The sequence below is a fragment of the Mus caroli genome, unplaced genomic scaffold, assembly GCF_978045245.1.
Source record: "Mus caroli unplaced genomic scaffold, Mus_caroli_1 scaffold_7, whole genome shotgun sequence".
Classification (NCBI taxonomy): domain Eukaryota; kingdom Metazoa; phylum Chordata; class Mammalia; order Rodentia; family Muridae; genus Mus; species Mus caroli.
Genome location: NW_028227262.1, coordinates 26,016,946 through 26,032,407, shown reverse-complemented (window position 1 = coordinate 26,032,407; position 15,462 = coordinate 26,016,946). Strand labels below are relative to the sequence as shown.

At 44.5% G+C, this 15,462-nt stretch overlaps 1 protein-coding gene across 1 annotated transcript; it reads left to right on the top strand.

Annotated features, from left to right (window-relative positions):
• Positions 1–342: 342 nt before the first annotated feature.
• Positions 343–14,762, top strand: Necap1 (NECAP endocytosis associated 1). The gene is made up of 8 exons (XM_021164978.3): positions 343–467; positions 6,280–6,380; positions 6,525–6,629; positions 7,365–7,446; positions 8,133–8,241; positions 8,670–8,853; positions 12,587–12,689; positions 13,157–14,762. Exons 1-8 carry the CDS (start codon positions 373–375, stop codon positions 13,203–13,205), a joined length of 828 nt encoding a protein of 275 aa, XP_021020637.2. The 5' UTR covers positions 343–372; the 3' UTR covers positions 13,206–14,762.
• The last annotated feature ends 700 nt before the right edge of the window (positions 14,763–15,462 follow it).

Below are 15,462 nucleotides of genomic sequence, written 5' to 3'. Positions count from 1 at the left end.
ACAGAATGAGAAAGCAGAGATTCATTTTGTCCAACCTCTGTTTTATTTTCGTATATTCAGTGACTTTTTTTTTTTCTGGTTACCGTTTGAAGGTAGGTAAAAGAGAACTGAATTTTTATTTTTAATTTTTCGCTGGGGAAAGAGCCCAACCCGAGGCCTTGTTAGGCAAGTGCTCTAAACCACTGAGCCCGTCTTTGCCGTTACTCAAGATGGCGAGCCAGGCGCATCTGCGTTTCCAGATCGTAACAGGTTTTGCGCCACCTAGAGGTTAACCTCGAAGCTGTACCCGAGCGGAAGTGACGCGGAGGAAGCCGTCGGCGTCTCAGCCCGCCCCCACCCGTGCCCCGCCCCCGCGGCGCTAGCGGAGCCAAGATGGCGACCGAGCTGGAATATGAGTCTGTGCTGTGTGTGAAGCCCGACGTCAGCGTCTACCGGATTCCGCCGCGGGCCTCCAACCGCGGTTACAGGTACCCAGGGGGATTTGCAGCCGGCGCCCGCCGGGGTGACGGTTGTGTCCTTGGGCAGCAGCCATCGGCTCGAGCCGCTGCCGCCGTAGAGGTCCCTTAGTTAGCCTGCCACCCCGGCTGCCGGCGGCTCCGTCTACTTTTCTGTTTTGCTGGAACTCTGATTTTGTTTTCTTTTCTTCCTGCCGTCATGCGTCTTTCCACCTCTCCTCCCCATCCCCCCCGAGACATCGTCTGCTCCTCGTCATCCGCAATCCATTCATGCCTGCTCCATCTGTTACTCTTGCTGCGACCTTTGGCTTGTAATCCTCCACGCGCGCGTCCGCACACGCACACGGCACGCTCCTCCTCCCCCGCGCTTCTGATCCCTCCTGACACTTGTCGGGAATGGTAGTTTTGCTGTTCACTGTTTGGATGATTTATTATAATTGATACTGTTGTCATTCTCGCCAAGTGTCATCATCCTTTAGGGTTTTTTTTTTTTTGGGGGGGGGGGTGTGCAGTAGGCACACGTTAAGATCCCGTATTCCAGTGATGAGCTATTGCGTCTTTTCATTTTGTGTGTGTGTGTAAACCCCCCCCCCCTCCCCCATTGATTATGTAGGGATTTCTGCCTTCCTATCAATCCAGTCACCTCTCTTCTAGCTTTTCCAGAGTCAGTGCAGCATTTTTTTTTTTTTTTCCTCTTGTAAGGCCTGACAACCTTGTAATCCAGTGATTGAGGTTTTGGGCTGTTGTAGGATGTTAAGGAGTTCAAAGAGAATTCACTGGGATTTGTGTTGAAAACTCTTTAGGTCTGAGCCCTCGACACTAAATAGCTGTGTAATTTATGAGCCAATCAATCTTTTTCTTCTCCAGGCCTTAAGGGTTCTCATTTGTAAAACAGGAGAAGTACTGTAAGAAGACTGTGCACGCCTTGTGTACCTCACAGGTTTTTATTTGTTTTATAGGTATGTGTATGGGTGTTTTGTCTGTCTGTATGAGTGTGTAGACCTTGTGCTCACAGAGGTCAGAGTGATGTTGTGAGACATCAGATCTCCAGGAACTGGAGTCACTGATGTTGGTGAACCATCATCTGGGTGCTGGCAACAACTTCTGCAGGAGCAACAAGTGTTCTTAACTACTGAGCCATTTCCCCAACCCCTTCACAGGTTTTTTTTTTTTTTTTTTTTTTTAGAGTTAAATAAAAGAATGTAGGCTAACTAAAGCGTTATAAAAATACAGTACTAGTAGTACCCCTTTTCTGACTGACATACCTTCATGGTTTTTCTCTTGCTGGAAAGTTACCTTCTCCACATCTCCATTTCGCTTCCTAACCAGAGGGTCATTCAGCATTGATGAGTTGTTTTGTACAGACCTGTGCAGTGGGCCCTACGAGTTGTATATCTTTTGGTAAAGGAGCTGCCATTCACATTGACCATGACTGAAACTCAGCATGATGGTAGTCATAGGTACCATGTTATGATTTAGCTTACACATCACTCTACCTGAGTCTTGGGTTCAGGCCAGCTCTCTGTGGACTTCCATAGCACTTTATGTTCATCTCTATCTCTGCTTTAATGTCCAGTCTTCTGATCTCCAGGATAGAATGAACAGCCTGAATGAAGTCTTGTTAAACTGTATCTGTGGGGACTGGAAGGACCAGCATAGTGTCTTGCACATAGTAGGCACTCAGCAAATGCTCACTGGAAAAAGAAATTGGAGCCCATCTCAGGTAAAGTGCTTACTGTGAGGGCTGAAAAACCAGCATATGATCTCCCAAATCCATGGAAAGGGAAGAAAGCAGTGACTTTACATATTGTCTTCTGCCTGCCACATATGTGTTATGGCATGGCTCACATACATACACATACATGGATAATACATTCAACAAGAAGATATTGGATTATCCAGCCAACCCAATCACATAAGCTAGCAGTGGCTGAACTGCTAAGTAAAGGAGTCTCTCTAGGGGTTAAGGTCCATTGAAGTCTTCTATTTTTCTTTTACTTCAAGCCTCCCTGCCTCTGTCTACAGTCTCATTTATTTCATAGTTTTTATCCTCTTATCAGGTCACTACAGCATCCCATTAAAGCAGTTTCTTAATTTTTCTGTTTCCTATGCTTATTTTGATATTTCTTATTATCCAAGGGGCATCCTATCGTTACCCACTCTTACAGTATAGTGACTGAAAAGTCAAAAATGAAGTTTGCAGCGGTGAGTGGTGACACGTACCTCTGATCTCAGCACTTGAGAGATGGAGGTATTTGCGGATCAGGATCAGTAAGGCCATCCTTGGCTGCAGGAGGCTCTGTCTGAACCTCTGAAACAAGAACTGGACTGCAGAGATGGCTCAGTGGTTAAGAGCACTGCTGCTCTTTGTAGAGGGCCTAGGTTCCATTTCCAGCACATACAGTGGGAGGTTCAAAACTGCTGTAACTCCAGTTCCAGGGGATCTGATACTGTCTGGCCTTGACAATCACCTGTACACATGCATAAATAAATTAAAAAAAAAAAAAAAGAAAACCTTTGCCCCTCCCCCCAATAACATAAAAGCAAATACATTTAACCTTTTATTTTGTAGGAAAGTCACTTACTGAACTTTAATCTTCTCATCTTCGGAAATAAACATATTTATTCTTAGCATGCAAGATACATTCACCTGGTTAGGTAAATGAAAACTTGTGAGGTAGGTTTTATGTATGCTTTACACAGGGTCTCACAGTAGAGTCCTGCGGCTCCAAACTCCTGGAGATGTGCTGCCCAACTGTTGGGACTCAGTGCTTTCACCACCACACCTGGCCAGTGAGGTTAGGTTTTAGTGTTGTTTGGAGACCAGCAAATTCAAGAATTCTTTAGTCTTGGTTTTGGAGAGGGAGAGGGATTAAGAATCAAGGATGAAGGAAACTGCTGCCACGTATCATTTATTGATTGAAAATTTGTTTGCTATTTAAGGACAAGATACAAAAGATAAAAATGATGAGATACCTACCTGCCCATAAGTTGTCATCTGATTTCCACGTGTGTATCATGGCTTACATGTACCCCCAACCCCCCCAAAATAAGCAAGCAAGCACATTTATTTTAAAAGTTAATTCATGAGGACGTGTAAAATGTTCTACTCCGGATTAGATTCAGGTACTTATAGTCTTTGAAGGCAGAACATCAAGAGAGAAGGAGATGAAAGCATTTATCTTACGGTCCTGTTGAGAAGCTCGGCTGGGGCTGTGGGCTAAGTGGTAGGGGCTGAGCTAGCACACTCAAGGACCTGGGTTTGATCCTAAACACTACAGAGACAAAAACCTATGTTTTTGCTTGATTTTCTTTTAACATAGTATCTTGTTAAACTTTCTCTTTTTACTTTTCTTCCCAGCAAGTATTGGTCGTTTTTTTTTATTTGTTTGTTTTTGTATTTTTGTTTTGAGGCAGGGCCTTAATGTTGTAGCTGAGGCAAGCCTCCCTCTCCCTCTGATCTTGCTTTTAACTTCCAAAGGATTTTAGGCATGCGCACCACACTTTGAAGTCTTCAGGTTCATAAGAGATAAATTATTATTGTGACAGTGGTGTTTGCATTTTAGATGTTTTTCCTGAACCCTGTTCTTACTTTCTCAGCTGTCTGCTCCTCATCTTTCCTTGAAAACACCTATTAGACACCTGAAATTCAGCATATTCAGAATTCAACCTCCATCCTCCCAGGTAGTGTCCACAACAAGCTTTCCTTAGTTTAGTCGTTGGTACCTTGTTGCTCAGGTCTTAAGAAGCTTGGAGCTCTCCCTGACCTCTCTTGCTCCTGGCCCACACCTCATTAGAAAATCCTGCTGCCTTTACTCTAGAGTCCACAATCTTGTTAGTAGCTTGTGCTCCTGTCTCCACCGAGCCCCTCTCATGACTCACTGAAGTGGTTCTTAACTAAGTGCCCTGCTTCTGCCATCACAGCCCTCCATCTCTTCCTCACAGCAGACAAAGTCATGGCTGTAAAGTACAGGGATGGCTGAGTCGCAGACCTGTCTAAAACCTGGCCTAGCCAGTTTTCACTTAGTTAGGAATGGCCAGGCTTTGGATGGCTTGCAAGGGCCTACGTAGTCTGCCTTTCTTTTGCTTCCCAGCTGGCTTCTTTGTGTGTGTGTGTGTGTGTGTGTGTGTGTGTGTGTAAGATTTATTTATTTATTATGTGAGTACACTGTAGCTGTCTTCAGACACTCCAGCAGAGGGCATCAAATCTCATTACAGATGGTTGTGAGCCACCATGTGGTAGCTGGGATTTGAACTCAGGATCTTGGGAAGAGTAGTCAGTGCTCTTAACCAATGAGCCATTTTGGCTTCTTGCAAGAACAGCAGCTTCCTCGTCCTTAGACCCGGACAGCAAGCATGCTCTCACCTCAGCACCTTTGTTCGCACTGTGCTTAGAGCACGTTCCTCTCAGGCACCCAAAGGAAACTGCCACCACGTTCTTCTCGAGCTGCTGGCCATGTTTCCAGGGCCAGGCCTGGATTCCTTCCTATGGAGCAGTCCTCAGATCCAGTCTAAAAGCTGGTGGTTATCTTTACAACCTTTGTGCTACCGTTTGCTCTACATTTTTGCCTAACATTCACATTCTTGGTGAGGCCGACCTTGACTTCTCCTCCTTGTGTGTGTGTGTGTGTGTGTGTGAACCCTAGGGCGTGGTGCTTGCTAAACAAGCTTTGACCTCTGAGCTTCGCCCTCAGCTTCCTGGTTACCCTTGAACCTGTAACCTGTCCCCCTGTCCTCCTCGACTGCTTACCTGCCTCTGTATTTCCCTCTCACCTTAACCAAATAACCTGAGGTACCGCTGTTGTGTATGTTTCCTTCTGTTGTAAACGTTCAGAGGGGAAGAGCGGTTTGTTCGCTGTTACAGCCCAGCCATCTAGAGTAGTGCCTGCCACTTCATCAGTACCTACAGTGTGGATACTGGCTGGAGTCAGTGAGTGATAAGCCATAGTTAGTGATTGGGAGCCGCAGATGCACTTTGCTGTTCCCTCAGTAATGAAGCATCATTAAGTAACACCCTCTAGGCAGGAGAGTACCACTGTAGGAGAAAGTACAGTTTTAGAATTTTGGTTTTTGAAATGGGCTTACTATGTACAGTAGGGTGACTGAATCAGAGGTGTGCCTGCATCTGCTTCTTCAGTGCTGGTATTAAAGGTGTGCACAGTGGAACTCAGCTTAGTTTTTATTATTTTTTTCTCTGATGTTAGGGATTGTATACTAGGTAAGTCTGTGTCACATCACTACATCACAATTCTCAAGAAATTTAGTTTTGATTCTTCCTGCCTATCCTGAGTCAGAGCTTCTGTGTAACCCTGGCTGCCCTGGAACTCACTCTGTTGACCAGGCTGTCCTCAAACTCAGAGATCCACCTCCTGCGTGCTGGGGTCAAAGGTATGCACCACCACCGCCTGTCTGGCTGGTGGTTTTTATTTGTACCTGCTTTGCATATCTCTATTGGTTCTTATTAAGCTTGAAAGTGGCACAAAGGAAACATTGCTTGTTACCTGTACTAGACAGCATGTAACATGAGAACACGAGGATTCAGTTTAAAGAGCTTGAGTTATTTTTCTTGACTATTTAATAGGCAGAAAGAGTAGGCTTTCTAGCATGGGAAAATATAGCTACTGAAATCCCAGCACCAGGAGGCAGAGGCAGGTGGACCTCTGAGTTCGAGGCCAGCCTTGTTTACGGAGTGCATTCCAGGACAGCCAAGGCTACGTAGAAAAATCCTGTCTCAAAAAAGCAAAACCAAACCAACCCAACCCAAAACAAAGAACTGCTCATGGAGTGTACCTGAGGCCTCAGGCTTGCCGTTTTCCTTTCGTAGGGCATCTGACTGGAAGCTAGACCAACCTGATTGGACTGGTCGCCTGCGAATCACTTCAAAAGGAAAGATTGCCTACATCAAACTGGAAGATAAAGTTTCAGGTCAGTGCAGCGCCTCAGGCGTGGTGGATACTGGGTAGCGTGGTTTTGTAAGTCTCCTCAGTTAAGGACTGGCATGGAGAAATGCTGGCTAGCTGGAGTTAGCTTTTCTGCTGCTGCTCAGAGATGCCTCTTTCTTATTGTTAGGGGAGCTCTTTGCTCAGGCCCCTGTAGAACAGTATCCTGGGATTGCTGTGGAGACTGTGACAGACTCCAGCCGCTACTTTGTGATCAGGATCCAGGATGGTACCGGTAAGAAATCTGGGCTTTTTGGTGGGATGAAGTTAGGGAAATAGGTTGTACCCTAATGAAATTGTGTCCTCATTACGCTTCTCTTCCTTTTATGACTTTTTCTTTCCTCTTTTTCAGTGTTACTATGATGCTATTGAATATTAATATTTTATAGATGTGAGCTTATGCTCATTTTGTTAAGTTAATCAAAATGCTTATTTAACAAAAGAGAGCATGTTATTTTGGATTTTGATGGAATTGTCTTGAATTATAATTTCTAGGGCAGCATTTTTCAGCCATTTCTTCATTTTATTTTTTTAAGATGGAATCTTACTATGTACCTGGCTGATACAATATATGCTAATTAGGCTGGCCTTGAACTCAGAGATGGGCCTGCTTCTGCTGGGCTTACGGTTGTGTACCACCGTTCCCACCTCTTTGTAGTTTTTAATAGGTTGGTAACCAAGAACTATAAGTATTTCAGCATAGGCCAAGTTGTGACTGTACCTCTTAGTTTGCTGGCTGCAGAGTGAAGTAGCCACAGGCACTATATAGTCGGTGTGGCTCTATTTCAGTGGAACTTCATTGTCAGACTTGTGCTGTGGGAAGAGTTGGCCTATCGGTTGCATGTTATCTGCTGACTGCTGGCCCGTGAGTGGATTCTAGGCAGATCTTATGGGTCTCGTATGACACATAGCTCTGATAGGCAGACGTCGTCACAGGGAGCATGCTTTCTGAGATCCCTCCTCCTCACAGGGCGCAGTGCATTTATTGGCATCGGCTTCACGGATCGGGGAGATGCCTTCGACTTTAACGTTTCCCTGCAAGATCACTTCAAGTGAGTGAAGCTTGCTCTTGGTTTTCAGGGTGCATAATTATTGGGTGCTGCCTGAGTGGGTGTTTACATAGTAGTCTGTTCTGTACTTTTTCCTTACCTTTGTACCTGGTCTCATCTTTCCATACAGCCCGTAAGATATTTTAGATCCTTGTGCAGTGGTTTGTGTTGATGCCTGGTTAAACCCATGGGGAATTTGCCTTTGGTTTTAAAAAGATGGGGGAGGGTGGCCCACAGCAGGAGCAACTGTTCACAGGCAGCCCTGCACTATTCCTGTCACGCACCAGCTGATGTGTTCCATGCTTGCATGTGAGTTTGGCACAGCTGCAGTGACCAGCACCCAGTACCACATCACTTCCTGTCTCTAGGACAGTGTGGGTCTTTATCCTTTAGGACTCTGAAGTCCAAAGCCCAGAGATGGCCAGCAAGGACGTAGTAACTAACACAGCTCCTCTGGGGCCGTTCTCAGGCACAGGGCTAAGAACTCTCAAGAGGGTGTGTCTCCCACACACTTTATGGCTTCTCAGTCTGGAACTTTGGATAGTTTTCTCATTTTCTCTCTCATGTTTTATGGGTCCCTCACTCTGCTTTCTGGAATTTCAGTTCATCTGAGTGAGAGATAATCAGATTTGGGTCAGACTCTGTTTCAGGTAATTGCAAGCTGAGATTAAATTCTTATTTCCCCAAAGGTGGGTAAAGCAGGAAACTGAGATTTCCAAAGAATCGCAGGAAATGGATAATCGTCCCAAGTTGGATTTAGGCTTCAAGGAAGGACAGACCATCAAGTTGAGTATTGGGGTAAGTGTGATTTCTTTTCTTTACGTTTTATCATATGTGTATGGATGTTTGGCCTGCATATGTTTGTGCACTACAGGCATTCAGTGTCCGTGGAGGCTAGAAGAGGGTGTTGAATCCTCTGGACTGGAGTTATAGATGGCTGTGAGCTGCTGTGGGGGGTGCTGGGATTCAAACCTGTGTCTTCTGGAAGAGCAGTCAGAGCTCTTATTGCTGTTTTCTGTTTTAAGACAAGGTATTACTGTATAATCTGGTTGGCCTGGAACTTGCTATGTAGATCAGGCTATCCTTGAATTCACATAGCCACTCACTTCTTCCTCTAGGGTCCTGTGGCTAAGGGTGTATGCTGACTGGGTAGGAGGTTTTTTATTATTATTATTTTCCTGCTATTCTCTAGGTCTGTGACATCCTTCTCTCTCTCTCTCTTGTAGAACATTACAGCCAAGAAAGGAGGTGCTTCTAAGCCCCGGGCCTCAGGAACGGGAGGCCTGAGCTTACTCCCACCTCCACCTGGAGGCAAAGTCACTATTCCCCCGCCATCCTCCTCAGTTGCCATCAGCAACCATGTCACCCCACCACCTATTCCAAAATCTAACCATGGAGGTAATGATTCAGGTAAGTGTTGTACTTAACTTGACAATAACCTTAAGTTAGGTTTTAAGTGGATAATCCATTTACAGGGAATTTTTGCTAGGAAGGTGCTTTTGGTACCGACAGGCTGGTGTTGGGGAGGGATCAGAATTTTCCTGCTAAAGTGCTGCTTGGCAGGTGCTCTGACAGAAGCCGTGTGCTTAATGTGCTTATTTAGAGAAGACTGCGTCTGGCTGGGCTAGAGGAATGGCCAAAGGTAAGTGCTGCTCCTACAGAGGATGTGAGTGTGGTTCCTAGCACCTTTGTGGGTCAGGCCTCTGACCTCCAAGGGCACGGGCACTCATGTGCACATACTCATATACAGACACACATACACATAATTAAAATAATAAAATAAGCTGGGTGGTGGTGGCACACTCCTTTAATCCCATTACTGAGGAGGGAAGTCTCTGAGTTCCAGGCTAGCCTGGTCTACAGAGTGTGTTCCAGGATGGTCAGGGCTACATAGAGAAACTATCTCAAAAACAAAAAACAGAACAGAACAAAACAAAAGACACATTAATTAATTAATTAATTAATATACTTGGTAAACATTATTTTTCTCAAAAAAAACTCCAAAACCCTCAACGCCCCCTCCCCCCTCCAAAAAAAACCCAAAATAACCCCCAAAGGATTTACTTCTAGGTAGCCTAGGCCTCGAATGTGCTGTTTAGCTGAAGATGACCTAGAATCCCTGGTCTTCGTTTCCCAAGTGCTGACATTATGAGTTTGTGCCATAGCGCAGCTTCCTTAAGGTCATTAAGTCTTGAGTGTCCTTGCTTGCAAAATGGAGGTGGAAAGTTACCCCAGGTTGGTAAGGTAATGCTGTACAGCGCCACCACAGTTTCTGGAACATAGCCCTTCCCTGAAAAGATGCCATTGGGGCTGCATGTTTATCATCTTCCAGTCTGGTTAGCCCACACAGTCACTGGAGAGGCTGAAGCTACTACATAGTGAGCTGCAGGCCAGCTGGAGCTGTGTAGCGCCACTCAAACAAAACTGACCGGACAACATTTTTGTTTTTCCCTGTTGACTGGAGGAAAACAGCAGGTGTAGTTATATGTTCCCATTTGGAAAAAAAGAGACCACTAAGACTCAAAGGAATTTCTCTTTTTCTTTTCCTTTTTGAGGAGCTATTACTGTATAGCCCAGGCTAGTCTAGAGAACTCAGTAAGAAATGAAACTGTGTGTGTGTATATTCATATATGCATACACATACACATTTAATACCAGCAAACCAGGTGTTAGAATTTGTTAGGTGTTAACTTTTTACTCTTTATTTATTTGAGTATGATGTTCACACATTTGTGCATCATCCTCATGCAGTGGCCGTCCTGATTGTCCCTGTATTGTTGCAGGTTAGTGTATGTGCTGCTGAAATGAACTTTTTGTTGTTTTTTCGAGATAGGTTCTCACTATGGAGCTCTGGCTATCCTGGAATTCACTAGGTAGACCAGGCTGGCCTTGAATTTAGAGCTGGGAATAAAGGTGTGCCAGTACTTATGGCTTAAAGTGAACACTTTATAAAATGGTTCTTAGCAGATTTGGTTTTACGTGCATGCGTTTTGCTTGCACGCTGTATGTGCTGCATGTGTTTGCAGTGCCCTTGGCCAGAAGAGAGCATTAGACTGGAAGGAGGAACTGGACCTGGACCTGGAAGTGTAGATGACTTTGAGCCATCATGTGGGCCCTGGGAACTGACCCTGGACCCTCTGGAAAAGGAGCCATCTCTCTAAGCTCCCTTCCCACTACCTGTGAGACAGTATCTCCTGTAACCTAGGCTGGCCTCAAACTTGTTATGTAGCTGATGATAGCTTTGAACTCTTGATCTTCTTACCTTCCTTGTGCAGAGATATCATGTGTGGGCCACTGTACTTGTATTTCTTATATGATTACTTTTTTAAAATAATTTTTAAAAAATTTATTTATTTATTTAATGTATATGAGTACATTATGAGTACTGATGGTTGTGAGCCATCATGTGGTTGCTGGAAATTTGATTTCAGGACCCCACTTGCTCTGGCCTAAAGATTTACTTATTATATGTACATACACTGTAGCTGTCTTCAGACACACCAGAAGAGGGCGTCAGATCTCATTACGAATGGTTGAGAGCCACTATGTGGGTGCTAGGATTTGAACTTAGGACCTTCGGAAGAGTAGTCTGTGCTCTTAACTGCTGAGCCATCTCTCCAGCCCTTATGATTACTTTTTAAAGTTGCTGTGTGAGTGGATTTCATTATGGCACTTGTCATACATGTCTGTTGTGTTTTGTTCTGGCTCATTCCCTTCTTTCACTACCTCCCTTCCCCCCCTCCTCCCCAATTCCTCTGATCTGATTTTACTGCCTGGCTCCCTTTTTTCTTTTTTCTGTCTCTAGTTTTAGCTGTCCTGGAACCCTGTCTGTAGACAGGCTGGCGTCCCACTCTGAGCTCCGCCTGCCTCTGCCTCTGTCTCCCAAGTGCTGGGATTAGCTTAGTTATAATTCATTAAAAGAGGGAATATAAGTGAAATGACTTGAGAAAACTTGTGGCCACACAGCTGAGGATTAATTTTTGAATTAAACATTTTATTTTGAGAATTAAGAAATTTATACACAGTTATAAGAAATATGAAATGAAGAAAGTATGTTGGTACATCCCTCAAGTCCCAGTACTTTGGAGGGCAGGAGAAGCAGTCCAGTGTCTGTCATCCTAAGTGACTTAACTTCCAGGCCAGCCTGAACTACTGGGGACTTGGTCTCAAATTGAAAAAAAGAAAAAGAAAAAAGATACTGAAAGAAATCTTGTATCCTCTTTGTTTAGTATCTCTGATAACATTTTACAAAACTTTCTTTGACTGTTACATTATCTTCTAATCTTATTCAAGTTTCTCATCTTTCTGTATGTATGCACAGGTAGGTGGCCTCAGTTTTATGCATTTGCCCTGTATAGGTTCACAGATTCACTGTAATAGGCTGCAAAAAGTCTGTATCACTGTCTTTTATTTTAAAAGACTTACTAGTATTATTGTTGTTATTTTTTAGAGTCAAGGTTTCTCTGTGTAGTCCTGGCTATCCTGAAACTCACTCTGTAGAACAGGTTGGCCTCAAACTCAGAGATCTATCTGCCTGCCTCTGCCTCCTGAGTGCTGGGATTAAAGGAGTGTGCCATGACCATCTGGCTACATTTATTATTTTTAACGTGAGTGCAAGTACCCTTAGAGGCCAAAGGTATCAGAGCCCCTTGAGCTGGAGTTCCAGATGGTTGTGAGCCGCCTACTTGAGGGCTGGGAACAGGATTTGGGTCCTGTGGCAGAGCAGCATGTGCTCTTAACCATGAGCCATTCCTCCAGCCCCACTGTCAGCATCTGCAGTATCGCCCTTTATAACCATACTCCTCTGTCTCCCCCGTCCCATCCCTGGCTTGTGGCAGTCTCTTACCTGCCCTGTGTTTATATAACGTTGCTGCTTTAGGTATGTTATGTAAGTGGAGGTGATACAGTTTGTAACTTCTGGGGACTGGCTCTTTTACTTAGTGTGAGTCTCAAGTCATCCTGTATGTCAAGTTTTCTCCTGTTTATTGCTGATTATTTGTATCTACACCATCACCTACATAGAACATTCAAACTGTTCCAGTTTTAAGTGATTATAAACAAAGCTGCTATGACCTTTGGGTGTAGGTTTCCTTGTGAATGTCTGATTAAACTCTCCCACCTCCCCCACCCCTGTCTTGTTTAGATATCCTGTTAGATTTGGATTCTCCGGCTCCTGTCTCAACTTCAGCACCAGCTCCAGTTTCTACAAGCAATGACTTGTGGGGAGACTTCAGCACTGCATCCAGGTAATAGGCACAGTGCACCCGCAGCCTCCTGCTTAGTGTGTAGAGCAGTGGATCTGTCTTCCTGATGCTGTGACTTTTTAATAGTTCTATTATTTTATTGCTACTTTATAACTGTAATTTTGTTACTGTTATGAATTCTAATGTAAATATCTGATATGGAGGGTATCTGATACATGATCACTGGGAAAGAGTATTCAACCCTCAAAGGGGTTTCTGCCCAGAGGGTGAGAGCCTCTGGTATAGAGGATGTGTATAGTCTGGGAAGCAGCTGCTGTTGGGTGGGTTTCGGTAGAAGGTCTAGGGAGCTGGGAGGAGGGGTGAGGAACACTGCAGGAGAGGCGTATGTGTATGTCAGGCCTCGGGAAGGGGATTTAGAAATTCTGGACAGCAGTTTTGAAGACTCAGAAATGAGGACTGGAATCTCCAACGTGCTACTTTGCCTTTCTGTCTCCTTCCTTGTCTTACAGCTCAGTTCCTAACCAGGCACCACAGCCATCTAACTGGGTCCAGTTTTGAGTAGCATTGGAAAGAAGTAAGAACACTTGAAGAATAAAAATGACCTCGAGGGCACCATTTTCTGAGGGAGTTGAGGGACAGCTTCATTTCCCAGAACCCAAATCAGTGGTCAGTCTTTCCCGTAGCTTCTCTGTGCATTCAGGCTGGATTCTTTTTTGTTATCTCTGTGTACTTGCTGTATAGCCAGGGGACAATCTGCTGTTTCCTGCTCATAACCAAGCAGGGGAGTAGTGGGAATTATCACACTGACCAACTTTGCAGAGTTCAGAAGGCCAGCTTTATGAGTGGGAGTGACCTCTAACATACATACGTAAGTTCTTGAACTTATTTCAGAATCATCTCATGATTCCCTAGTTAGCAATTTCAGGAGAGACAAATGCCTTGAAACTGTCTTATCCACCAATCTAAGACTAAAAATGGGCAGGCTGGCCCCAGGACTCACAAAGTTTGGGTTTTCATAGGGTTAGATTTGGAGAAAGCTGTGTCCCAGTTCTTTTCTGTAAGGCCTCCTTCAGGCTTATCCCATTCAGTGAACATCCCGTGCTGGGTGGAGCCCCATCACCTTCTTGTGTGTTTACATATTTTTTCCTTTGACAAGAGGGTTGTGTTGGTGGTACCTTACTGTTTTCTCGTTCAATAGTGCAGCATCTTTGACCAGTGAATATTTCTGAGATGAAGGGAGTCAAGGGGCTGTGCTTTCCACATTGTACTCCACAGAAGTGTTTAATTTCTTGCAGCTCCATGTAATTGCTGCATTTGAAGCATAGCATTAATTTATACTCACCCTGTGTTTGACCTGAAGAGTTTTAACTTGATGTGTAGAGCAGAAAGCTGGAAGCACTTAGCTCCCATTCAGTACCCACAATGCCTTGCTGCCTGGTTTTGACTCCTTTTCATAAACATTTCATTTCGTCCATTTAGCGATTCAATGGAAAGCTGCTGTTAATTATGTCAGTGTGAAGGAGGTTAAGCCACAGCTTTCTTTACCTGTGACAGGTAGCCTTGCGCTAGGCTTTGATACCCAGCTAGGATATCTTAAAGCAAGTTCCCACCCCATCACTCTCCAGGGTCTGCCCACCATTCCTTTTACAGTGCTGTGAAGAGCTCCCGTTGAGGTTGGTGGGTACTGTCCTTTGTTGGGCAGTTTGAGGGCAGAATGGGAGGACTCTCACTCCTGCAAGCACCTGCGTGGATAGCACACTCTGGCTGAAGAGGGTCCTTTCAAATATATCGTTCTACTCAATGCTCTCCTTAGCTTTTTCTAACTTCGGGTCCATTCTTTCCCATTGCCTCCTCCCCTTCCCAGGCAGCTCTCTTCTTGCAGAGCCATGGCAGGACATTTAAGTTCTGATACAAACACTAAGAAGAAAGTATAAGATCACTAGTGACTGTTGGGAACCCTATTTTCTCGATCTTCCTCCATTTTGTGTTCTTTGTATTCTTAAGATGATAATATATTATGTATTTGAATTGCTGAAAATTGAAAATGAAGTTGAAGATATATGTATATAAGCGTATGCTGTATCGGTGCAATAATGGTAATTAAAGATATTTAAAAAGGTATTGGTTTTTCATCTTTTAGTTTATGTCCTATCCCCCCTCCCAGGGCTTTGTGCACGTTGAGGGCGGGGGTGGGGGTGGGGGAAGAAATCTTTATTGCTAGATATATTCCTAGCTCCATTTGTCTTTTTAGTTGGTCCAGTACAAAAGGGCCAGCAAGCAATAAAAGGACACATGCACTCGTTACTCTTTTAAGAAACGGGACTATGGCAGACATTTATCATTCAAACCCCTGCAGTACTTAGACTAGGATCACTGAACTAGAGAAATACAGAAAAAGGCCCTGCTGGTCATTGAATCAATGTCACTTTGGATGTGGCATCAAAAGTACAGACACATTAGTAGCTCAGTTACTACGCGTCTCTGAGCATGCACAGAGCTGGGGCTCAGTTCTCAGCACCACGTAACATCGGGCGTGATAGTACACGCTTGTGACCTTAGCCCTGGCAGGTGGAAGCAGGAGGAGCAAAGTTCGGCATCTGTTGGGTACTTAGAGAACTAATGCCATCTCTGTCTATATGAGAACTCACCCTGCACCGCCCACTCCCTAAGCACCGAAACAAAAAACAAGCAGATACGGGAAGTTTGTAGTGTTAAATACCATATAGTGTTATAGACAGCATAATGGAAAAAATTGCAGATTACTAATAAGGGGCGAAACATCCAAAAAGTGTAAGAAATTCTTACCACTCTAGCA

What these genes read in the sequence shown, in the direction of transcription:
- Necap1 (XM_021164978.3), top strand. Translation starts at nt 373, where the DNA reads ATGGCGACCGAGCTGGAATATGAGTCTGTGCTGTGTGTGAAGCCCGAC. An exon ending in TCCCTGCAAGATCACTTCAA is followed by an intron (nt 7,447 to 8,132) that starts GTGAGTGAAGCT and finishes ATTTCCCCAAAG; the next exon opens with GTGGGTAAAGCAGGAAACTG. An exon ending in CCATGGAGGTAATGATTCAG is followed by an intron (nt 8,854 to 12,586) that starts GTAAGTGTTGTA and finishes TGTCTTGTTTAG; the next exon opens with ATATCCTGTTAGATTTGGAT.